At 37.9% G+C, this 25,590-nt stretch overlaps 2 protein-coding genes across 2 annotated transcripts in view; one reads left to right on the forward strand and one right to left on the reverse strand.

Moving 5' to 3' along the window:
* Positions 1-378: 378 nt before the first annotated feature.
* On the reverse strand, positions 379-4,839 carry COX7B (cytochrome c oxidase subunit 7B). Its single transcript, XM_077144846.1, has 3 exons — positions 4,684-4,839; positions 1,806-1,930; positions 379-580 (listed from the first exon to the last, which is right to left on the reverse strand). Exons 1-3 carry the CDS (start codon positions 4,721-4,723, stop codon positions 503-505), a joined length of 243 nt encoding a protein of 80 aa, XP_077000961.1. The 5' UTR covers positions 4,724-4,839; the 3' UTR covers positions 379-502.
* A 6,708-nt stretch (positions 4,840-11,547) lies between these two features.
* Positions 11,548-25,590, forward strand: part of MAGT1 (magnesium transporter 1) — a 70,411-nt gene continuing 56,368 nt past the window's right edge. Inside the window, exon 1 of the mRNA XM_077145527.1 lies at positions 11,548-11,781. Within this exon, the coding sequence (XP_077001642.1) occupies positions 11,584-11,781 (198 nt within the window). The 5' untranslated portion in view covers positions 11,548-11,583. The remainder of the gene's footprint in view (positions 11,782-25,590) is intronic.

Raw genomic sequence — 25,590 nt, forward strand, 5'->3', positions numbered from 1 at the left:
CTAGTTTTCAAATATCCTAGTAATTTTCTATGACCACTCTTCCATTTGATTCTGATGACATCTTAAGTTCTCCAGGCAGGAGTGAAAAGAACTTAATGGAAATTCCAAACCTACACATAAATGAGGTACAAAAGGATTAAGTGTAACCAAAATCTGGATACCAAATTTTTAGCTCAAAGATGATTTAAAATACCTCTTGAAATCATGAGCTATAATTTCAGACTTGTAGGTGATAGCCAAATTTTCCTTTTATACTACCTTACAGAGAAAAGATATTTAAGAATTGTATAGCATTTAGACTTTAATATTAAGACAAAAGTTAAATAAATGAAAAGTGATCAAACTTGGTTTCATTTACAAAGGAAATAAAGCCTCCGATAAAGGTTTCAAATGTACTTTATTTCTTCAACAATGTCATATTTTAATGGGTACACAATGCTTTTACTTGTCATGAATTATGAGTTGCTTTTGAAACATTTTGGTATCACACCAGCTGGGATGATTACTGATCTCTCCATTCCTTTGGGGTGACTCTGCCAACAGGGGACAGGTTCCATTCTATTCCAATTTGTGTTGCTGTCTGTAAGAATTAAAATGTTGTCAGTTACACATATTTAACTCCAAGTCCCCCTTCTCTCACAGCCCATTTCTTGAAAGTGACAAAGATATTTTGCTCTATAGGTTAGAAATACACAGACACTCATCTGAGATATAGCCCTCCAACAGATTAAAACAGCAGTGCTGTCCAATAGAACTTTTCTGAGATGATGGAAGTGTTCTAAATCTTTGATATCCAATACAGTAGTCATTAGCCACACATGGTTACTAAGCAAGTGAAATGTGCCTAGTATGACTGAGGAACTGAATTTTTAATTTTATTTAATTCAAATTTATATGCCATAGTTCTATAGTACTTGCTCAAAACATTGTTTCTTTCCATTACAACCAACTAAATAACCACGAAAGAGCTAGTTTTAATAGCCCTTCATTCTTAAGGACTTTATTTCTAAAAGCTCCTCTGATGACACATTTGTTCAACATCTGCTTATCCTTCTAATTATGTACACAATTATTTTAATAGTAGATCTGATTTCAGGATGATCAAGTGAAGAATGGAAAAAGTGTACTAAATAAAGTTTGTTTATCAAGGCAAGAGTTGATTTACCATTTAAAACCAATATAAACATTTTTTATAATTTCAGATTTTCTATTTTTAACCAACAAGAAGAGTGACTGCTAAGTATATTATTAAATATACAGATGTAAAAAAGCTAAAATATTGAAAGCAAATTACTTTACATCTCATCCATCAGAAGCACTGTCCTCAGTTCCAAGCATACAATTTTAAAAGAAAAACTGATAAGTGGACTGTGTCCTGGACGGTGAAAGTCCTGGAAACCACATAGCAAAAAATGACTGATAGAACTTAGGATGTTTAACCTGAAAGAGATGATTCAGAGAAAGAGATGATTGCAATTTTCTAATATCTGAGAACTGTTACATGGACATGGGATCCAAATTTCTATATAGCAATAGACTAATGGGCAGAATTTGAAGGGAGGCAGATTTTAACATACCCTTTTAACATCTACCTTTTACAGGTACATGACATGAAAATGGCTGCTCCTGATCCAGTAAACAACTTGTTATTGAAAATGGATGAGTACTGAATGTGGAAGAAGAAATTCCTGCATTGCTTAATCCTAACTATAATTGTATGCTACTGTGTTAAAATGTGTTGAATACACGTGCCAAAGAGGAATGAGAAACAACTAAAACAGAAATTACTAATCAATAGTACTTACATATGTCCATACAGCAACACAGAAAGTAGCTCCACTAGCTAATACAGCATTACCATATTTGTCATGGAAATCAGGTGCGCGTTTCTGGTGGCTCAGCCTTGCCATTGTTTGCTGAATGCTTCGAACTTAAAGAAAGAAAAAAGGAATACGGAATCATATCTATCAATTATCAGAAAAAACAGAACTATGTGACTCATACTGCCAATCAAAGAAGCCAAGGAAATTAACTTTACAGTATTATGCAGTGCAATAAAATATTAAAACACTGTAGTTAAAAACAAAGTAGCATACTTTGAAATACATCTAAAATAAGACTGATGGATAGATAATGTGATAAACACAGCAAAATGTGAACAGGTGCAGAATCTACATGATAGGTATATGAATGTTCATCTGAAAGCTCAATTTATACAATTCTTCCAACTTTTCTGTAGTATGAAAATTTTCATAACAATGCTGGGGAAGAATGCAAAGAGGTGATGTTAGTCCATTCACTAAAAAAAGATATTTGTATAACCTCTGAAATTTGGCTCCTATTCATTAATTTGAACACTGATGTCTTAAATTTTCACTAATGTTTACTCAACAGTGTTCAACAACTCACAATATACAAGGGTAAATAAACTCAAAATAAACAAGTTAAAGCACACTAAATATTTATGGCCATAAAAAATTTTAAACCTAAAAATCAGGGCAATTTTGATTTTTAAAGAAATACTGATGAATAAGGCATCATGCTAAAAGAAATGGAGTATATAAAAATGTGTAAGACGCAGACCCTGTCGTCAGGTAACTTCCAGTATAGAGATTAGATATGTAAATATGTATTACTAAAGTACAAGGAAGTAGAATTTTAGCTAAGCAGTTTGAATGATAAGTACAATTTGATAATGAAAATGTGGGAAGGGAAATATGGACAAAGACAGAAAAGCCGAGCGTACTGGAAAATCAACTTTGGTTGAAGGACAAGGTATGTAAGTAATAGGGGTAACACTAGAAAGGATCATGAAGGGCCTTGAATGCTGGGCCACTTTTTTTTTTTTTTTGGTAGCTAAAGGTTTTTGAGCAGAATGACAAGTTTAAAACTCTGCTTTTTACTCAAGTAGAAAGGGTAGAACAATTATTTTTCAAATTGCCTCCAGAGGTACTTAGGAGGGCCGAGGAAAGAGCCTGGAAAAGGCGTTATTTTTGATGCTTTGTTTTGTTTTTTGCTTCCTCTCCAATCTATGTCACAAGTCCCAATTGTTTTAATGAGGGCTTCAAAAGGTACTTTTGTGTTAAGTATTGTAATGAAAAGCATGTTAGAGAAACAGCAATGTTGCCCATTCCCTACCAGCATTTAGCACCTAATGGCTTTTATGTAATACAATAGGTTATTTCAGGAAACTTATTTGACCTTTATTGGCATCTTCTTATAACTGCTTTACACAGCTTGTTTTCATCTTATCCGACAAGTGCAAGAACCTGCAGTGTGAGAACAATTACAAGCTATTCACATATAGGACATTTCTCCCTAAATGAGAGAAAGAGAAACTTGTCAATCTCACAATATATTCTGTTCTCGAACAGTTAAAAAATGTGTGCTGAATTCCACCTTAAAAACAAAAGACAGTAAACACTTTCCTGAGGTGCAAGTCTCTACTACTTGTTCAAAGGAAAAAGAAATGAAAAGTGATCACCAAATTGATGTAAGTTTGGGTAATGGATGGTGGTGTAGGTAGCACAATATTGTGAATTTAATACCATAAATTGTATAATTTAAAATGGATAAAACATGAAATTTTAGATGGTATCTTTTACCAGAATAAAAATTTTATGAAACATAAAAGTATTTTTTTTAAAAGTGATTTAACAAACAACTCGGCAATACTTCATGACCTCAACACTCAGAGGATACCCAACAAGATTTCTTTAGACCTCTCCTCTGTAACAAGAAATGGTTTAGTTACCGCACACTGGTAATCTCATACAATCCTCAATAACCCTATGAGGTAGGTATCATTTACTAACCCCCTATTTTCCAAAGAGGGAAACTTAGGTTCAGAAGTTAAATTATTTGTCCAAAGTACAAGAAATAATAAATGTGACTTGTGGGATATGAAATGACAACAGGGCAACTATTTTTTTTTAGCTATTTTCAAAATTGCCTGAGTGTTAAGAACACAATCTAATAATACCCCCAATGACTGTAAAATGAAAAAGAAAAAAGGCTAAACAAGCTAAATGGTTATTCCTTAAGGTCACCTTCACTTTTAAACTGGTAACGCTGCAAAATTAATTACTCAAGGTCACCTTCAGTGCAAACCAAGTATAGAATTTTTCTCTCTAATCTAGGATATTTTCAACACATAATGCTGGTCTCAAATTTTCTCTATACCTGCCTAATTTTTAGATTAAAAAAAATGACCACAATTGCTTTCGAAAGAGCTAATATTCAGTTAATAAACCACAAATTAGTTCAAAGTTGTAATACCATTCAGATTGTCTCCCTGCAATTAAACCAGACGAAAAGCTAAATTTACAGTTTCCTTCCATTATGGCTATAGGAATTGAATAGGAAGTTCTACGTGGAATTAGGAATACATGTACTCCCATAGCTAAAATTTAGGGAATCGCTTAAGGAACAATTAAGGAATTTGGGAAGTACCCACCAAGCGTGTCAGTCCCTGAAATAGTAGGCTAGTGCATAACAAGAAAGCAGGCCTAGGCTATGACTCTCCGGTAACAGAGAGATGGGAACCGAAGCAGAAACTCCGGGTGAGAACGCCAATGTTAAGGACATCTTTCCAATTACTTGGGGGGGTGGGGGGTGGGGGAGGGGGAAGGGCTGAGGACAGATGAAGAATGGATATAAGTCTTCTGGAAATGATTTGCTCACCTCTGAGACGACTCAGTACGTTTTTGGCTAAAGGAAACATCCTGAAGTTGTAGACACGATTATGGCAACTGCAACTGCTGGCTTGACGTGATCTAGCGTCCCTTACCCTTGTAAAGAGCCCTGAAAAACAAAATGGCTTTCGGCAGGAATCCTTAAAGAAATTTGATGAGATCTCGCGATAGTTGGAAAAAGCCTGCAGAAATTGTCATCTTTTCTCCGTAGAAGAATGAAGGGTTTTGGGAAATGTAGTTTCAGACTTTATAAATGACCTATGATGTTGTTTAAGGAAGAGTTAAGAGAACCCTTTGAAACCAGTTTAGGGCTCTTTAGAAGAAAGCGAAGACACCATTCTTAGGCTGAGTCATTTAAGGCATCAGCTTCAAGATGGTGTTTAAGTTCCACAGGCTTGGGTTTGTACACACTAGCTCGTTCTTTCTATCGCCCCAAAACTTCCTTTACTTCTTTTTGTCTCCTTTTATTGTATAGTAATTGGCTCAACTTTTTTATTTTGAAATAGTTTCAAATTTAGGGAAGATTTGCAAGGACAGTAAAGTGATAAAGCAAATATAGCAAACTGTTGATTGTAGAATCTTGGAGGTGGATATTCAGAGTACAATTTCTTCCATTTTTCTTTGTTTGAATATTTTAATAATAAAATATTGGGGGCAGGGAAGAACTGTGTACTCATTACTTAGGTACATTAACTAGGAATATTTTGCCACATTTGTTCTCTCTTTCTTTATATATATATGTAGTATTTTTCTGAACTAATTGATAGTAGGTTGCACACATTATATCATGCACCTGTGCCTGTTAATACTTCAGGGTTCATTCCCAAGAGTATCCGCTTACATACAACTACAGTACAATTAATCAAATTTAGGAAATTTAATACTAATACAATACAGCCCATATGCCAATTTCACCAGTTGCCCCAATAAAGATGTCTTGATGTACAATCCAATACAGGTATATGTATTGAATTTTACTGTCATGTGTCTTTAGTCTCCTTGAACATTGAATAGTTCCTCAGCCTTTCTTTGTCTTTTATTGCATTGATTTTTTCTCCTTACAGGTAAACTTTATTTTCTCACTTTTACATATGAAGAAAGTGAGATGGAGAATCCTTAAGTGACACCTAAAAGATCAAGATCAGGCCATCATAAGTGACAAAACTGGTAATGATCCTTCTTTCAAGCCAGTTATTTGGTACAGGTTCCCTCAATTTGTGCTTGTCTGAAGTTTCCTTCTGATTAGATTCAGTTTATTCATTTTGGCAGAAATTCTACATAACTAATGCTATGTTTCCTCAATGCATCTTATCAGGTGGTATATGATCCCAGTTTGTCCCATTATTGATAATGTCAACTTCAATCATTGGGTTAAAGTAATGACCACTAGGTTCCTACTCTATAAAGTTACTGTTTTTCCCTTTGTAATTAATAAGTCATTTGCACAGAATTCATTGAGACTATGTGAATATCCTCTTCTTCCTCACACTTTCACCCATTACCTTTTGTATCCATTGGTGAGATTTGCCTAAATCAGTTATCAATATGAAAACTGCAAAATGGTAGGTCCCATGCTCTATTATTCCTTCTATATTTAATGCTAGTTATTCCACTTTAAGGAAAATTTTATCTTCTTCCCTATTTATTTATCAGTATGACTTCATGGGTACCTATTTTACTCAGTGGATTCTAATACATTACTGTCATGATTGATTTTAATGATGGAATTGTCCCATTTGTGTTCAGTGAAATTCTCTTCAATCTGGCTTCTATGTCCCTTTGACATGTCACCATCATTTTTTGACCACTTCTTTACTCTCTGGCACGAGATGTTCAAGGCTCATCTTGCATTTTCTGTAACCCAGCCCTGGAACCAGCCATTTCTCTAAAGAATCCTTATTTCCTTTAGTGTAGACATTTAGTAACCTAGAGCTGGGCACTAGATGTGCTCATTATTATTAAGGTGTCATTGCTTCTAGTCCTTTCAGCGAATAGAGCTGGGAATATATATTAGAAATCATATTTATATGATACCTCCAATTTCAGTCCAATCCCCAAAAGTTCTTCCTTGCTTTTCCTCATATCACATTTGTATCTCCCTTATTCCACAATGAGAATCCTAGCTCCTGAAAACATCAATGTTTTCATTTATTACCTTGCACAAAATATATTTTCAGAATTGCTAAACCACCCATATCACTATGAAAAACAAAACCTACTAAGTAGAATTCAAGATTTTCTTGTTTTTATCTTTTAATTCAAATTAAGAATCTATAATAGTGTGTTCATAAGTTTAGACTAGTTCTTTCTTTCTTTAGTGTGGTTATGTTTTTTTAAAAACATTTTTTATTGTGAAATATAACATACATATAAAAAAGCAGTAAATTTCAAAATACATTGTAACAGGAAGTTATACAATACAGTTCAGAGTTTGGTATGGGTTACAGTTCTATAATTTCAGGTTTTCCCTTCTAGCTGCTCCAAGACATGGAGAATAAAAGAAATATCGATATGATGATTCAGGAGTCATACTCATTTGTTAAATCCTGTTTTCTCTATTATAACTCGTCCTTCTCCTTTGATTCTTCTCCCAGTCTTTAGGGCTATTTGGTAGATGCCCATTCTTTTTTTTTTTTTTTCATGTTGAAAAGGGGTGTTGACATCAAGGGATAGGAAGAGGCAACTAGTTAATGTTCTTGGAGAGGCTCTGGGATGTATCCAGGCCTTACGTTAAGCTGTACAGAATTAAAAGCCCTCATTCCCATTCTGGGCCCCATATGTTTGGGTTGTTTGAATTATCTATCCAGACAGGTTGAGTTAGATTACACATCACAGAAAATTCAGGTTTTGGACAAAGTAAACCTGTCCTCCTTTGGTCTCATAGAGTAGGAGAAGTTCTAAAATACAATGTCCTCCTTACACCTGTATTCTGATTTACCTTAGTGCCAACCCTATCAACTTTATTCTTATCTCTAATTGAAGCTTGATCCCATTTTCAATGTCTTTAACAGTTGTTGTATGTGGTAATGCTGACTTTCAGACACGCGTAACTCCTACTCTGAGTCTTAGGTGTCATACAGGTATTCAAAGTTACAGGGAAATACTAGGTTATACATATATTTGACACAGCCTGTCAAAATGAAGAAACAACAATTACAGCTCCAAAGTAAATGAGACTGCTATAAGAGCTTACAATCTAGGCCCCAATTTTTTTATAAGTATTTTCTGAATGAGACCATACAATATTGGCTGTTTTGTTTCTGGCTTATTGTGCATCACAAATTGTCCCACAGGTTCATTCACAATGTTGCATGCCTCCGATTTGTTCCTTTCTGTAGCAGCACAACATTAGATCATATGTATAAACCACAGTTTGCCAATGTAATTCTCAATTAGTGTATCCTTCAGCCACTTCCATCAATTGGGCATCATGTATAATGCCCAAAGAAAACAGTACATGTCTCACATTATCCTCACTAACTGGTATAATCATCAACACTCTTAATTTTAGACAATTTTCATTGTTCTCAAGTGAAAAATAACCGATAAACACACGCTCACCAAATAGAAAACAAAAACCTCCCCTTAACTCTTGTCCTTCCCCCCCCAATTATTTATCCCTGGTATTACTATGGTACTGTTCATGTCTTCCTGTTAAAACATAGCATGCAATAGTAGTTTTCTCCCTGTTTTCTCATATTATAAACTGTTTGCAGAGGATTCATAACTTTGAAGTAGTTCATGCAAGAACTTATTAATATTTGAAGAGTTATTCGGTGGGATACATGGCTCTATACAAGCCCTTTCAATCCTATTCACCTTCAATATGGCAATATTACTTATAGACCCACTAATGAACTGCCTTCACTCTGTCCATTCCCTTACATTTAAGTTCAACCTCATTAGCTAACCATTCACCCACCCCTAGCTTCTGTGTATGTCGAGGTCCCATGTATTCTGTATTGTAAGCTTCTGAGTTTACCTTTACCAAGATCATAAAAGCGAAATCATATAATATCTATCATTTTGTATCTGGCTTACTTCAGTCAGCATTATGTCCTCAAGATTCATCCATGTTGTCATATGCTTCAGGATGTCATTTCATCTCACTGCTGCTCTGTGAACTTTTTTCAACTCCAATTTTCATTTTCAAAATTTACATGCAGTAAAATTCACTCTTTTTTACGAATGCATAGGGTTTGGGTACCACCACCACAATTAGGAACAGAACTGTTCCATCACCATAAAAATTCCCTTGCATGGCCCCTTGTAGTCAACCCCTTTCCTCTCACCCAACCCCTGGCAACTACTAATCTGCTTATCCTTTTGGTTTTTGCCTTTTTCAAAATATCATAAATAGAATCATATGTCTTGGTGTATTTTACTTTGCATTTTTCTTATTGAGTATCCATACATATTGCTTTTCATATCTCTATATCACCTCTCTTTGCTTAAGAATAAGCTGTCTTCATTTCTGTACCTGCCTCTTTGTCTCTCCAACATAATGAAATTATGTCATATGATATGTTCCATCCCATCAAAATACATTCAAATTATAGGCAACTGACTTTATTTTGTTGGGTTTTTTTCTCTTGAGTATACTATTCTTCACTAGTAAAATCATCCCTAGTCAACTCACTATGATAAACAGAACTTGGTCAAATAAATGGAAACTTCTTCAGCTATGTAGGATTTTTATTATATTTAGATGGGTGAATTGGATGTTTAATGAAAACCCTATATGACCATGATAACTTTTTTTTTCCATTCTACATATATATTCAGTAATTCTCAATATCATCACATAATTGCATATTCATCATTTCTTAGAACATTTGCATCAATTCAGAAAAAGAAATAAGAAGACAACAGAAAGGGAAATAAAACAATAATAGAAAAAAAGATTATACATACCATACCCCTTACCCCTCACTTTCATTGATCACTAGCATTTCAATCTAAATTTATTTTAACATTTGTTCCCCTTATTATTTATTTTTATTCCATATGTTCTGTTCGTTTCTTGACAAGGTAGATAAAAGGAGCATCAGACACAAGGTTTTCACAATCACACAGTCACATTGTGACAGCTATATCATTATTCAATCATCCTCAAGAAACATGGTTATGGGAACACAGCTCTACATTTCCAGGCAGTTCCCTCCAGCCTCTCCATTACATCTTGAATAACAAGATGACATCTACTTGATGCATAAGAATAACCTCCAGGATAACCTCTCAACTCTGTTTGTAATCTCTCAGCCATTGAAACTTTGTCTCATTTCACTCTTCCCCCTTTTGGTTGAGAAGGTTTTCTCAATCCCTTGATGCTGAGTCTCAGCTCATTCTAGCATTTCTGTCCCACGTTGCCAAGAAGGTCCACACCCCTGGGAGTCATGTCCCATGTAGACAGGGATAGGGTGGTGAGATTGCTTTTTGTGTTGGCTGGAGAGAGAGGCCACATCTGAGCAACAAAAGAGGCTCTCTTGGGGTGACTCTTAGGCCTAAATTTTAAGTAGACTTGACCTATCCTTTTTGGGGTTAAGTTTCATATGAACAAACCCCAAGACTGGGGGCTCAGCCATAGCTTTGGTTGTGCACACTGCTTGTGAGAATATCAAGAATTCAACTTGGGGAAGTTGAATTTCTCCCCGTTCTCATCATTCCCCAAAGGGGGCTTTGCAAATGCTTTTCCACTCACTGATCGAATCACTCTGGGATTCATTGGGACATCACTCTGGACAAACCAACAAAATCTCATGTCCTACCTGAGATTCCAAGTACTTATGGCATTCAATGAAACTATCTACATAAATTATATTAGGAAATGCACTAGTCAAAATATAAATTTTGTACCAAATAAACATTTTTTGCTTTAGTCTCACACATAAGGTGATATTTTAAAATATTAATTACCATCTATTTTCAGCACCCTGCAATAATGACATTCCTTTGTTCTTCCTCATGCAAAAACATTTTTAAAATTTGTACATTTAGTCACTATTATTATACACTCTAGGCATTCCTAGATTATACCATCTCAATCTTTATCCTCTTTCTTTCTGATTTCATTTATGTCCCCAGCCCTCCTCCCTCTATCATTCTCACATGCAGCTTCATTCAGTGGACCATGATAACTTTTTAAAAGAGCCTTTCAATCGTTTGCACCCATCTCTGTAACAAAAATAACATGACAAAGAGGGCATTTGCTGTCTATAACCCATAATTTGAGTCCTTGGTGGTGCTTTAAGTATCAAGGCGTTTAAAGAAAAACCAACAACAACATGAATAGTTTTAGAATTTTTGATGTCCTCGTTCTCAGTGTGCCTGCTCCGATTTCTGGAACATAGGAACTATTCAAAGAGTTCTTGGTCATTTAGTTTGTAAAACCTCCCTCAGTGATATCACGTATATTTTTGCTTTCCAGTTTTTAATTTGTAGTACTTTAGAGGCAAGATGAGACAGAGACAACATGGGAGAGTAAGGTAGTTGTTAGTAATCACGTAGCTAGGTGTCATTTTTCTAGGATATTTTACGAAAAAGGGGAATTTCAAAATTTTCTGAATGAGCCTCTGGGTGTGAATGCGTCTCTGCGGGCGGGGGAAGGGAAATACACCGATTTATCACCCTAAAGCCATTCGCACTCCAAAAATATCCACGACATTTCACAAGTGCGCGTGCATGTTCCGAGAGCCACTAAGCGCGTCATTTTACGTAAAATGAAAAGGGACTTCCATTATCCTTAACGGGCCAATGAAAAACCTCCAGATTATCTTTTTTCTATTGGCTAACGGGAACCAATTAGAAGTGAACTGTCTTTTAGCGGGCGTCTATTGTAGCAAGCTATGACGTAACAGGACGCGCCGCCCGACAGGGCTGAGCTGGACCAATGAGGAAAGCTATGGGGTCGGTTTGCCTGTTCTCACGCCCCACGCTCAGAGCCAGCCAGAGGAAAGTTTCGCTTACTGGAGGGAGAGGAGCGAACATGGCAGCGCTATGCTGGCTTCGGTGTATTTCTGCGACTGTGGCGCTGGCGCTACTGCTCATTTACCCAGTTCCCTCGGCCTCTGCCCAAAGGAAGAAGGAGGTGAGGACGTTGTTTTCCGTAACAAGGACTTTTCCCAGTGAGAGTGGGGCTTGAGAAGGTCTCTGTTGTCTTTATCCCGCCCCCTTTTCCCCGCCTGTGCGTTGCTTTGGTGGTTTCAGTTCCGCCGTTTTAGGAGTTCTGGAGTTCGCGAGAGCAGGAAATATAACTCTTTGTCCTATGGTCATGAAGAGACTGAGAGTTGGGAGGGACTGGGTGACAACTTCTATAGGCCTGTAAATGTGCATAGCTACTAGTTTTTACTTCTTTCAGTATGGGCCTCATGGGGGTGGGTGTGGGTAGTGGTGGTGATTAGGCTTTATGTCCGGGGGCTAAATATATCTCACCGTCTTTCTGCTGTCTGCAGGTGTATCTCCCCCATTGCACATATAAGAGCTATATATTTTTTGGCAGCATTTCTTGTTTCAGGAGTATAAGAATTAGACTTAAGAGTAAAACTATACTAGGTTAATTGATTCTCCAAATAATGGTTTCAAAGCCATTTAGAATATAAGCACTTAACGTACTTTCATTCATCTGCAAATATCAAGCGTGGCACGCACTGTTCTAGACATTTGGTATACATTAGTGAGCAAAACAGCGATTCCTCCATCTGGAATTTACAGGCTCTGAAGTGGGAAAGTACAGTATTCTTTACTAACCTTTGAGCAATCAAAGCAGAGGAATTTAAGCATTGTGTTTGGAAACGTTTGTGACTCAGAGCCGTATACGTTTAGAATTTTAAAAGATTATTAATGATTATATATACCAACGCTCTAATTTTATAGATGAGAAAAACCGAGTCCTGAGTTTACACAGTTAACTGTTGCAGAAGAACTAAAACCCTAGGTCAGTCGGTTTAATGATATTTCCTGTGCATTCTGTGCTTCCTCTAGTACACAAAACACATAAGTACACTTTTTAAATATCCTTTAAATATCTCAGATGCTTGCCACGTGAACAAAGTTAAGAAAGAAGCTGTTTTCTCTGTTTCTGAATATTTGAACTATTCCACTAAAAAATAAGCTAGCAAATTGAAGTGAATTACTTATTAGATTGGCAAAAGTAAATTAAAATATGTGCCATTATAAGTAGTATCATAAAATAAGCAGGCTCATACCCTGGGAACTAGAAATTGATGTACTTTTTTAGGAGAGTTTCTAGTGATTCTTACATTGAAAACGAGGTGCAGAGCAGTACATAATTTTATAGTCTAGATCTCTTTTATGTTTAAAAAAAACCTGTATTCACGTGTGTGGATATGTGGAGAGAAATCTTAATAAGGATATATAACATTTGGTAACAGTGGCTATTTCTGGAGAGTGGAATGTTTGATGAGGGAAGCACTTTCACTTTTTTTTTTTTTTTTTTAAGAAATGAGATTTATATTAAAACATGGCTTTTCTTACGGGGCATACTTCCTTTCAAACCAGCACATTCCACCCTCTGGCCCCTAAAAAAGACATGTTTTCAAATATACAAAATACATTAATTTCATAACAACATCAGAAATCCTTAAACCTATCAGTAGCAATATGATGAAGTACAAAATTAGAGACAGTATAAAATCTCATCAAGTCAGTTACAGACATGATCTGTCCTAAGGCAAAATTTTCTCCATTAGCTCTGGACCTTTGAAAACTCATAGCAAGTTATTTGCTGCCAACATATAAAGGAGGAACATTCACAGGATACATAGACACATTTCCATAGGGAGGAAGGAACACAGGGGTCACCGGACCCATACAGTTTCGAAAACCCGCAGGGCAAAGTCCATTAGATTTCAAAGTCTGAGACTCATTTATCCTCAAGGCTTTAGAAAGTGGCAGTCCCACCCTTTCCAAATGCCTATGCCTGCCTCTCTCTGAATGCAACCTTGGGGGATATTGGGGAGACCACCTTTCTCTCGGCTCCACCCTCTCCAAGCATTGGGGCCGCACCCGGGCTCTCTGCCATCTCCGGGGCACACGCTCAGCCCCTCCATGTGGTGGCAGCCAGGCTCTCCCCCAACCCCAAGAAACGTGCTTCACCCTCTCCAAGGCCTGAGGCGGCATGACTCTTCCACTGCAATGAGGTGGAAGGCCCATTCTCTGCCTTTGGGGCAAACTCACCCTCTCCACAGGCTTGGGTGGGTCCACTCTCCTGGCCCAAGGCTTCCTGACTTCACACCTCAGCCTCCACGGTTTTGCCTCTGAAGTTATTTTTCCTCCAATGTGTCCCTTCTCTGAACCCCTCAGTCCAGACTGGCAGCGGCTCTGTTTATACAGGTCCCATAGCACTCTCGTTGGCTTTCTATGCAGTAGCCTTGGATCATGCCCATCAGACATAAGGAGTTTCCACAAATCTTTCCTGGATAACTCCATGTCCGATCCTGACTTTCTCTGAAATGACTGACTGGTTCCACATTTGGTTAAATCCACACTATACTCTGTAGTCTCCCTTTCTGTAGGCCCAGAATTTTATGGGACCTCAATTTCTGGTTTCTTTTTACTCAAGAGTTCAGTTTTCAGCTTATCTCTTTCATGTCGCATTTCACTGTAAGCTGCAAGGAGAAACCAGACTGCACTTTCAATATTTAATTTGGAGATCTCTTCTGCTAAATATTCAAGTTCATGGCTTTTAAAATCTGCCTTCCAGCCAATACCATTAGTCAACTTTGCCAGATTATCTGCCATTTTAAAACAAGGATCACCTTCCTTCCAGTTTTCAATAACACGTGCCTCATTTCTTTCTAAGGCCTCATCAGATTTAGAGTCCACATTTCTACCAACAGTCTCTCCAAAGCATTCTAGGCCTTCTCTATCAAGCTTCTCACAACTCTTCCAAAATCTTCCCTTTATCCATTTAAAAAGCCGTTCCAACATGTTTGGTATTTGCAAACTGCAGCAGCAGCACCCCACTCTCCGGTACCAAAATCTGTTCTAGTTTGCTAGCTGCCAGAATGCAATATACCAGAAATGGAATGGCTTTTCAAAAGGGGAATTTAAGAAGTTGCTCATTTACAGTTCTAAGGCTGAGAAAATGTCCCAATTAAAACAAGTCTATAGAAATGTCTAATCAAAGGCATCCAGGGAAAGATACCTTGGTTCAAGAAGGCCGATGAAGTTCAGGGTTTCTCTCTCAAGTGAGAAGGCACATGGCAAACACAGTCAGGGCTTCTCTCTCGGCTGGACAGGCACATGGCGAATACGGTGTCATCTGCTACCTTGGTCTCCTGGCTTCCTGTTTCATGAAGCTCCCCGGGAGGCGTTTTCCTTCTTCATCTCCAAAGGTCGCTGGCTGGTGGACTCTCTGCTTCATGGTGCTGCAGCATTCTCTGCTCTCTCTGAGTCTCCACACTTTCACTTTTTACTGTATTTACTGATATTGACGGAATTTTTACAATGACCACATATGGCAGTTAGACAGTATGCCCAGCAAAGCCATATTTTAATCCTGATCCAATCTCTGGCAGTCAGGCCTATTGTTTAGGGTGGGAAAGTTTGATTGGTTTGTTTCCATGAAGATGTGGCACACTCAGTTGTGGATGTGACATTTTGATTAGATTGCTTCTGTAGGGATGTGACACGCCCAATTGTGGGTGTGGCCTTTTGATTAGATGAAGATGTGACTCCAGCCATTCTAGGTGGGTCTTGATTAGTATACTAGTGTCCTTTAAAAGGGGAGACATTTTGGAGAAACCTCACATGCAGGCACTCAGAGAGCAAGAAGCAACAAAGCCAACCTGAGGCCCAGATGGTTTGGAGATGCAGGGCCCAGCAGATGTCACCATTTGCTTTCTCATGAGATGCTAAGCAAGCCAGAACCTGGAGAGAGCCAAGGGAAGCCAAGAGATGAAATCCAACCCTGGAGATGCCAAGTGAGAAACCCCCACGGGAAATAGAGGCTGAAAGCACCAGAGCCCAGGAGCAAGGTACCAGCAGATGCTAGCCAGGTGCCTTCCCAGCAGATAAAGGTGTTCCAGACAGCATCAGCCTTTCTTGAGTAGTGGTAACCTCTTGTTGGTGCCTTAATTTGGACATTTTCACAGCCTTAGAACTGTAACCGTGTAAAGTAGTAAATTCCTTTTGTAAAAGCTGTTCCATTTCTGGTATATTGCATTCTGGGAGCTCTAGCAAACCAAAACAGGCAGTTATTGCAATATTCTTGCCAGAGTATCCCTTCATGGTCACTGTTCAAACCTTTACTGCTCTTGCAGGTATATTTGCAAAGTATAAAACAGTCTCTATAGCTTCAGTCATACTGAATTACCTGCCTTTCTTAATCTCTTGCTTTTGGTCCCTGCACTCCCAGGAACTTGTGCTAGTGTCTTGCTTCTTCTTTTCTTCCCACCCCATTTACCTGAGGGATCCTACACTTCCTTCAAGTGTTAGTTCAAGTAGGTCAAGGTAACTAACACATTACCTTCTGTGTTAGTTTGGAAGCTGCCGGAATGCGATGTACCAGAACTGGAATGGCTTTTACAAAGGGGGAATTTAATAAGTTATAGTGTAAAGTTTTAAGGAATTCAAAGTGTCCAAATTAAGGCACCAACAAGAGGTTACTTTAATTCAAGGAAGGCCGATGAGTCTATCAACTGGGAATTCATGTGACTGGCATCTGCTGGTCCCTTGCTCCTGGGCTGTGATGCCTTGAGCCTCTGTTCCTACGGGGGTTCCTCGCTTTCCTTCTCCGGGGCTAGCTTTCATCTCTTGGCTTCCCTTGGCTTTCTCCAGTTTCTGGCTTGCTTAACATCTCATGGTGACATCTGCTCAGCTCCAAGCATCTCTAAATATCTGTGTCTCTGTTCTCCACATGTCTGCATCAGTGTCAGCCCTGCTGTGAAGTTTCCATCGGCTCTGAGGCTTCTGTTGTTTCTCTCTCCAAAATGTTTCTTCTTTTAAGGGATTCCAGTGATCTAATCAAGACCCACCCGGAATGTGTGGAGTCACATCTCCACCTAATCAGAGGTCCCACCCACAATTGGGTGAGTCACATCTCCATGGAAATAAGCTAATCCAAAATTTACAACATACATTATTGAATCAGGATTAAAAGAATATCTGCCTCCACAAGATTGAATCAGGATTAAAACATGGCTTTTCTGGGGTACATAATACTTTCAAAACGGCACACCTTCTTCCTCAGCTAGGCTTTTCCTAGTTCTCCCAGGTGAATTGAGATGAATTCAGCACATTATATTGCCATTGTTTATATAACAGCGCGCGCGCGCGCACACACACACACACCATTAAGCTGAACATCTTGAATGCAGAAACTGTTTTTATTAAGTTTTCTTTCCTTTAGACTTAGCAGTATGTCAAAAAGTCCTCAGTAAACATAGAATTAATTCACTAACTGTGCACATACAGAGTCACAAATAAGTTTTTTGTAGGTGTGCTGTTCTGGTTTGCTAACTGCTGGAATGCAATATACCAGAAACGGAATGGCTTTTAAAGAGGGGAATTTAATAAGTTGCTAGTGTATAGTTCTAAAGCCAAGAAAATGTCCCAGTTACAACAAGTCTATAGAAATGTCCAATCAAAAGCATCTGGGGAAAGATACCTCGATTCAAGAAGGCCGATGAAGTTCAGGGTTTCTCTCTCAAGTGAGAAGGCACATGGTGAACACAGTCACAGTTTCTCTCTCATCTGGAAAGGCACATGGTGAACACGGCATCATCTGCTAGCTGCTTCTCTTGGCTTCCTGTTTCATGAAGCTCCCTGGGAGACATTTTCCTTCTTCATCTCCAAAGGTTGCTGGCTTATGAGCTCTCTGCTTCTCCTGGCTATGCCATTCTTCTGTGCTCTTTCTGAATCTCCTCATATTCCAAAATGTTTCCTCTTTTATAGGACTCCAGAAACTTATCAAGACCCACCCAAATGGGTAGAGACATGTCATCACCTAATCCAGGTTAACGACCACTCTTGATTAAATCACATCTCCAGGGAGATGATCTGATTACAGTTTCAAACATACAGTATTGAACAGGGATTATTCTACCTTTATGAAATGGGATTTAGATTAAAACATGGCTTTTCTAGGGGCATACATCCTTTCAAACCAGCACATTTGCTTGGGTTTCACTGCCTAAAATTGAATTTTCTCATCAGTAAACATGGCATTGATAAAGGCTGGTAAAGATTTTGTTTGTTTTGTTTTTAACCCTTCCCATGTATTCTAGTTTCCTAGCTGATGCGATGCATATACCAGAAACAGAACAGTTTTTTTGGCAGGGGTGGGGGGGCATGGTCCAGGAATCGAACCCAGGTCTCCCACATGGAAGGTGAGCCACCTGTGCACCCCAGAACAGCTTTTAAAAGGGGGATTTTTTAAATTGCAAGTTGAGAGTTCTAAAGCTGTGAAAATGTCCAAACTAAAGCAAGTATAGAGAAATGTCCAATCTAAGGCATTTAAGAAAAGATAACTTGGTTCAGGAAGGCCAGTGACGTTCAGGGTTTCTCTCTCAACTGGAAAGGTACATGGTGAACATGCGAACGTCTGCTAGCTTTTTCTCTAGGCTTCTTGTTTCATGAAGCTCCCCTAGGAGTGTTTTCCTTCTTCATCTGCAAAAGTCTCTGGCTGCATGGGCTCTCATCCCTCTCTTGGCTCTGAAGCTTTTTCCAAAATGTTTCCTCTTTTAAAGGATTCCGGTAAACTAATGAAGACCCACCTGGAATGGATGGAGTCACATCTCCCTCTAATCATAGGGTAATTCCCACAATTGGGTGGGCCACATCTCAGTGGAGATAATCTAATCAAGTTTCCAACCTGTAGTACTGAATAAGGATTAAAAGAAAAGGCTGCCTCCACAAGATGGATCAGGATTAAAATATGGCTTTTCTAGGGTACATAATCCTTTCAAACCAGCACACCATCTAACTGGGAATGTTTAGATTGTATTTTTATTTATTTATTTATTTATTTATTTATTTATTTATTTATTTGTGCTACATAACCACATACAAATACAAACATTCTTATCGTATGATCATTCTGTTCTTGTTATATAATCAGTAACTCACACTATCACATAGTTGTATATTCATCATCATGATCATTTCTTAGAACATCTGCATCAATTCAGAAAAAGCAATAAAAAGAAGACAGAAAAAAATTCATATATACCATACCCCTTACCCCTCCCTTTCACCGATCACCAGCATTTCAATCTACTACATTTATTTTAACATTTATTCCTCCTATTATTTATTTATTTTTAATCTATATATTTTACTTGTCCATCGATAAGGTAGACAAAAGGAGCATCAGACACAAGGCTCTCACAACCACACAGTCACACTGCGGCACCCATATCATCATACAATCATCTTCAAGAAACATGGCTACCAGAGCACAGCTCCACATTTTCAGGCACTTCCTTCCAGCCTCTCCATTACATCTTGACTAAAAAGATGATATCTATTTAATGCGTAAGAAGAACCTCCAGGATAACCTCTCGACTCTGTTTGGAATCTCTCAGTCACTGACACTTTTGGTCTCATTTCTCTCTTCCCCCTTTTGGTCGAGAAGATTTTCTCAATCCCTTGATGCTGAGTTCCAGCTAGACTGTATTTTTAAAAATTACTTTGATCTTCGAACAGGTATTTGCACATTGATGTTCATAGCAGCACTATTTACAGTTGCCAAAAGATGGAAACAATCCAAGTGCCCATCCACAGAAGAGTGGATAAACAAAATGTGGTACCTACATATGATGAAATATGCAGCAGTAAGACAAAATGTGGTTCCAAAGCATATGACAACATGGATGAACTTTGAGGACATAATGCTGAGTGAAATAAGCCACATACAGAAGGGTAGAAACTGTATGATCTTGCTGTTACGACTCTGGTAAAGATAAACTCAGAGGCTTATATAATGTAGCTCATAGGGGACTTAGAGATATACAGGAGCTAGAAATAGATGGATGATTATCTAATAAGATTGAACGTAAATATAAGGGAACAGATAGAAGTCACAGTAGTCTATTAGTGGGGTAATAAGTAACATTGCCATAGTGAAAGTGGCTATGATTGAAAGGGATTGTGTAGAGTCATGTATCCCACTGATTAACTCTATAATTATAAATAAGTTCTTGCATGAACCACATCAAAGGTTTGATCTTATACAAAGAATCAATAATAGAGGGGTGTAGGGGGAAAACTGATATTGCATGCTATGGCTGGTAGTTAACAGGAAGACATGAAAAGTGCCACAGCAATATTAGGGGCTATTAATTGGCAGGGAGGGACAAGAGATGGGGGAGGTTTAGATTTGATATTTGGTAAGGCCGTGTATATTGGTTCTTTGTCTCTTTGGGCCAGTGAAAATGGTCTAGAATTGAGAGTGCTGACAGTTGAATAACTGAGTGAGGACACTGAGACATGGATTGTTTATTTTGGACATTATCTATGATGCCTGACAGATGGATGGGGCTGAAAGGCACAATTACTGAGAAGCAGATGGCTAACTGTGATGTGTACATATAATGGAATATTGTGCGACTACAAAAAGGAGTGAAGTCGTGAGGTACCCAGCGAAGTGGATGAAATTTGGGCGACATTGTGCTGTGCAAAATAAGCCAAAAACAAAAGAACAAATATGGTATGGTCTTTTTAGAAAATACTTACAAGAAAACTGAAGCCTAGATTGTAAGCTCTTACAGCAATCACGCTTCATCTGGAGTATTTCTAGATCCTGAAATGCTGTCCTATATGTGTATAAGCTGGTATTTCCCTGGAATTTTGGACACCTCTATGACACTAATACTCACCTGGAATTCTGCAGCTCTGAAAGTCAGCATTGCTACATACAACAGTTATTAAGGTATCCGAAAAAGATATCAGCCTTCAATTAGAGATAAAACATCTTGGGACTAAGGTAAATCAGAATACAGGGCAAAGGCTGATAGCATATGTATTCTAGAGCGTCACCTATTTATGAGACTAAAGGCAGAGAGGTTTATTGCATCTAGAACACAATTAAATGTAACACACAATCTAAATCAACCTGCCTGGATAGGTCGTTTTAACAACCTAAACATGGGGAACCTAGAATAGAAAGGAGGCCTTGTAATTCTGTATGGCTTGACATAAAACCAAGATACATCCCAGATTATGGTGGGCTGATAATTAAAAAGTATTGGTAGAGTACTTAAGGCTCCAAAGGGGAAATATATATGTATGAAACTGTTAAACTTTCCATTTGGGAAATGCTGGGTACCCTCTCAACCATTGGGGACTCCCAGAAAATGAGTGAAGCCTTTGATTTTTTTTTTAACTTTTTTTATTATATAGTATAACATTTATACAAAGCAAAGAAATAAAAAAGCAATAGTTTACAGGGTCCTAGATTATAAGCTTTTAGAGCAGATGCTTCAAGTCCAGAGTGGTGATTATTATTTCTGGATTCTGAGAGGCTGTTATATATATATATAACCTGATATTTAGAGAGAAGAATGAAGCTGAACAGGTTGGGGGTTAAAGTAGTTCAGAACATGTCAGTAAGGAAGACAGTGTCCTTATTTTAGAACCCAACATACTCATTGAGACTCAAGGAAGAAAGGTTTATTTGATCTGGAACTGAAATTTTCTGTAGTGCATAATCTAATTCAACTTATCTGTTTAGCTCATTTGCACAACTAAAACACAGAGGGCACAGAATGAGAAAAAAGTCCTTTAATCCTGTGTAGATTATTGTAATGCCCGGAAACATCCTCAAGTATATTAACCAGATAATAAAAAAAATATTGGCAAAGTCCCCTGAGGGAGGGAAGAAAGACTATGAAACTATTAAACCTTGCCATCAGGGAATCCCCTGATACTGTGTTAAACCTTAGGGATACCCTAATCAATAGGCCATGTCCTCAACATGAGGCTTACTCTTCTTAAGCTTATGTAGGTAGCATAGAAGCTTAGACTACCTATAGGCATGCCTAAGAGTGACTTTTGGAGGACCTCTGTTGTTGCTCAGATGTCGCCTCACTCTCTGTAAGCCCAACTCTGCTTGGGACATGACATCCAGGGATGAAAGTCTCCCTGGTGACGTGGGAGAGGACTCCCAGGGATGAATCCAGACCTTGCACTGTGAGGTCAACAATTCCATCCTGACCAAATGGGGGAAAATAAGTGTAATTAATAAAGTGTCAGTGGCAGAGAGAGTTCAAATAGAGTTGAGAGGCTACTCTGGAGGTTGCTCTTAGGCAAACTTCAGGTAGAACTTGCTACCTATCATAACCTGCCAACCCCCAACCAGGACCATTTCAGCCAATCCTAAAGAACACCTAGGGCAATTTATAAGATTCCATAAGGGTTCCAGGCACTAGAGTAACTTGCCAGAAACCTACAACCTCCAGATGGGTCCCTAGTCCAGATAAGTTCTGAAATGTAGCCCAGCCATCCAGAACATCAGATAGTTCAATCTCCCTACCCCAAGACAGTGGCAGACCCTTCCAATATTAAAAATTTAAAATTGCCATAGCCCAAACAACCCCAATGAGAGGTATGGAAAGATCAAAGGTGATGGTGGAATTATACATAGAAGATAGGACTTAACAAATGAAGATGAATGATGAATCATTAAATTGATATCTCTTTTAGTCTCCAGTATCTTAGAGCAGCTAGAAGTAAAAACCTAAAATTGTGAAATTGTAACCCATGTCAAAGTCTGAAATATGTTCTACAACTAATTGTGGTGGTGTGCTTGGAAATTTGTAGCTTTTTTGTATATATGTTATTGGTCACAAAAAAAGGAAAAAAAGTTGATTGTGATGAAAAAAGTATTTAAGCCCTCTAGCCTCCTATATTTTGGAGTAGTTAGAAGGAAAAATATAAGGGGATCATATGGCAGCTCATGAGAAACTCTGAGATCTATCCTGTAACCACTTTTTGAAGAATGCTTTGAAAGCTATTGTTTTTTATTTCTTTGCTTTGTATATATGTTATACTATACAATAAAACATGTTTTAAAAATTTTAAAAAAACCTCCCATATTTCTATCTCCTAATGGCCTCTGTTCTTAACTAAAATTCTCCAAGTTCATTCATTAATGTTAGTTCATATCAGTGAGACCATACAGTATTTGTCCTTTTGTTTCTGGCTAATCTCACTCAACATAATGTCCTCAAGGTCTATCCATGTTGTTATATGCTTCATGACTTTATTCTGTCTTACAGCTGTATAATATTCCATCGTATGTATATAATACCACAGCTTGTTTAGCCTCTCGTCTGTTGATGGACATTTGGGCTGTTTCCATCTCTTGGGAATTGTAAATAATGCTGCTATAAACATTGGTGTACAAATGTCCATTTGTGTCCTTGCCCTCATGTCCTCTGAATAGACACCTAGCAATGATATTGCCGGATCATATGGTAATTCTATACTTAGCTTCCTGATGATCCACCAAACTGCCTTCCACAGCGGTTGTATCATTTGACATTCCCACCAACAGTGAATAAGTGTGCCTCTTTCTCCACATCCTCTCCAATACTTGTCATTTTCTGTTTTATTGATAATGGCCATTCTCATAGGTGTGAGATATCTCATTGTTGTTTTCATTTCCCTACATTTTCTTCTGAAAGTTTTATGGCCTTAGGTTTATTGTTTAGGTCTTACATCCGTTTTGAGTTAATTTTTATATAGGGTATAAGCATCCTCTGTCATTCTGGCTATTGATATCCAGTTCTTCCATGTCCATTTATTGAAAAGACTGTTTTGTCCTGGTTCATTGGATTTGGGGGCCTTGTTGAAGATCGGTTTACCATAGATTTGGTGGTCTATTTCTGTGCTCTTGGTTCAAATCTGTTGGTCAGTACTTCAGTCTTTGTGTGAGTACCATGCTCTTTTTATTTTTAAGCTTGATTTGTAAACTTTTTAAAACATTTTTATTGATAAAGTGTAACATACAAAATATAAACATTCTTAACATACAAACATTTCATTTGTGGTGTACAATCAGTGGCTCACAATATCATCACGTAGTTATATATTCATCACCTTAATCATTTTTTTAATATTTGCGTCTCTCCAGAAAAAGAAAGAAAAAAGGGAAAAACTCATACATACCATACCTCTTACCCCTCTCTCTCATTGACCACTGGTATTTCAATCTGTTCAGTTCATTTTAACCTTTGTCCCCCCCATTATTTATTTTTTATCCACATTTTTTACTCACTTGTCCATAGCCTAGATAAAAGCAGCATCAGACACAAGGTTTCCACAATCATACAGTCACATTGTAAAAGTTTTTATCATTATACAATCAACTTCAAGAAAGAAAGCTACTGGACCACAGCTCTATAGTTTCAAGACTTCTGTTTATCCACTTCAATACACCATAAACTCAAAAAAGGGATACCTGTATAATGCATAAGTATACCCTCCAGGATAACATCTTGAGTGTTTGAAATCGCTCAGCCATTGAATCTTTATTTTGGTTGACACCCCTTTTAAATATGAAGAAATTAGAATGGTCATTGCCCAAATATCCCTGATGATTGGGAGAATGATCAAATGAGAGAGAGGAGTTGTAACAGAGTCAAATGATTATGACTATTGGGTCATCAAATATATATTTCTTTTAGTTTCTAGTCTGTTAGAACAGCCAGAAGGAGATACCTGAAATTGTGAAACTGTAACCCATAGTATACTTTGAAATTTGCTCTATACCTGCTTGTTAAGCTCTACTTTGAAAATGTATCACTTTTCTGTATATGATATATTTTACAAAAAAAAAAGTTTAAAGAAAAAAAGCAGTACACTTTTGTGGTGTCCTACATGGATCCACCCCCTGCCTCCATCACCCCCATGCTCCCAGTGCAGGTTCTGGTTCAGATTCTGGAGGGACCATTGTAACCTTTGTTCACATACTGGGGACAGCCTGGAGGACTAAACACGGACACTCGTTGCATGTGTCCTGTCCCAGAAAGTGCTTCATATGTAGAAGGCAGCTCACAGAACCCTCCAACAGAACAGTCAAATAATAGCTGCCTGGGCAAAGGTTTGCTGGCTGTGGAAGATAACAGTGCAGAGCCTGGATCCATGAGGAAACACTTTTTCCTATGAAAGAGAAGACATTCAGATGTCTGTAAAAAATGGAAATTCCTAGGGACAAGTAGGCGTGCCCAGGACAAGATGTATTTGTGCCTTGGGCTATTGCCTATACTTATATTTAGGACAAGTAAAAGCTCCAAAGGAGAGCACTTGCATAGGCCAGTTTGCAAATCTGAGAAAGATTTTTTCTTTTTCTTTATTCTTTTTATTCATTATTTGTTAGCTCCTGGCAGTCAAAGAAATGTCTTTCATTACACTCACTGGACACAAGGTTAAAAAAACAGACATCTCAGTGTCCACAGTCCAGACTTAGCACATTACAATATCAAAATGTCTGGGTTGCAACAAAAGATTACAAATGATCAGGAAATGATGGTTCCTGGAAAAGAGAAGGATAAAGAATAAGAAACCATCAAAGGGGCATTCCCGAATTCTGAGAAACCAGACAAAGACTTTAAAAAAATAGTCATAAATCTGCTCAAATAGCTTACGGAAACATGAGCAAAGAATTAAAGGATATCAGAAAAATGATACATGAACACAAGAGAATGTCAATAAGGAGATAGAAATCATGAAAGGAACCAGAGCTAAAGATCATAGTTACAGAAATAAAAAATTCCTCAGAGGGATTCAACAGCAGGTTGGAGCTGGCAGAAGAGGAAATGAAGATAACTGAAATTATTCAGTCTAAGGAACGGAAAGAAAAAGGAATGAAGAAAAGTGAGCAGACCTGGAAAGATCTGTGGAATACCATCAAGCATACAGATACACATTATGG

This window comes from Tamandua tetradactyla, chromosome X (genome assembly GCF_023851605.1).
Source record: "Tamandua tetradactyla isolate mTamTet1 chromosome X, mTamTet1.pri, whole genome shotgun sequence".
NCBI classification, from domain to species: Eukaryota; Metazoa; Chordata; class Mammalia; order Pilosa; family Myrmecophagidae; genus Tamandua; species Tamandua tetradactyla.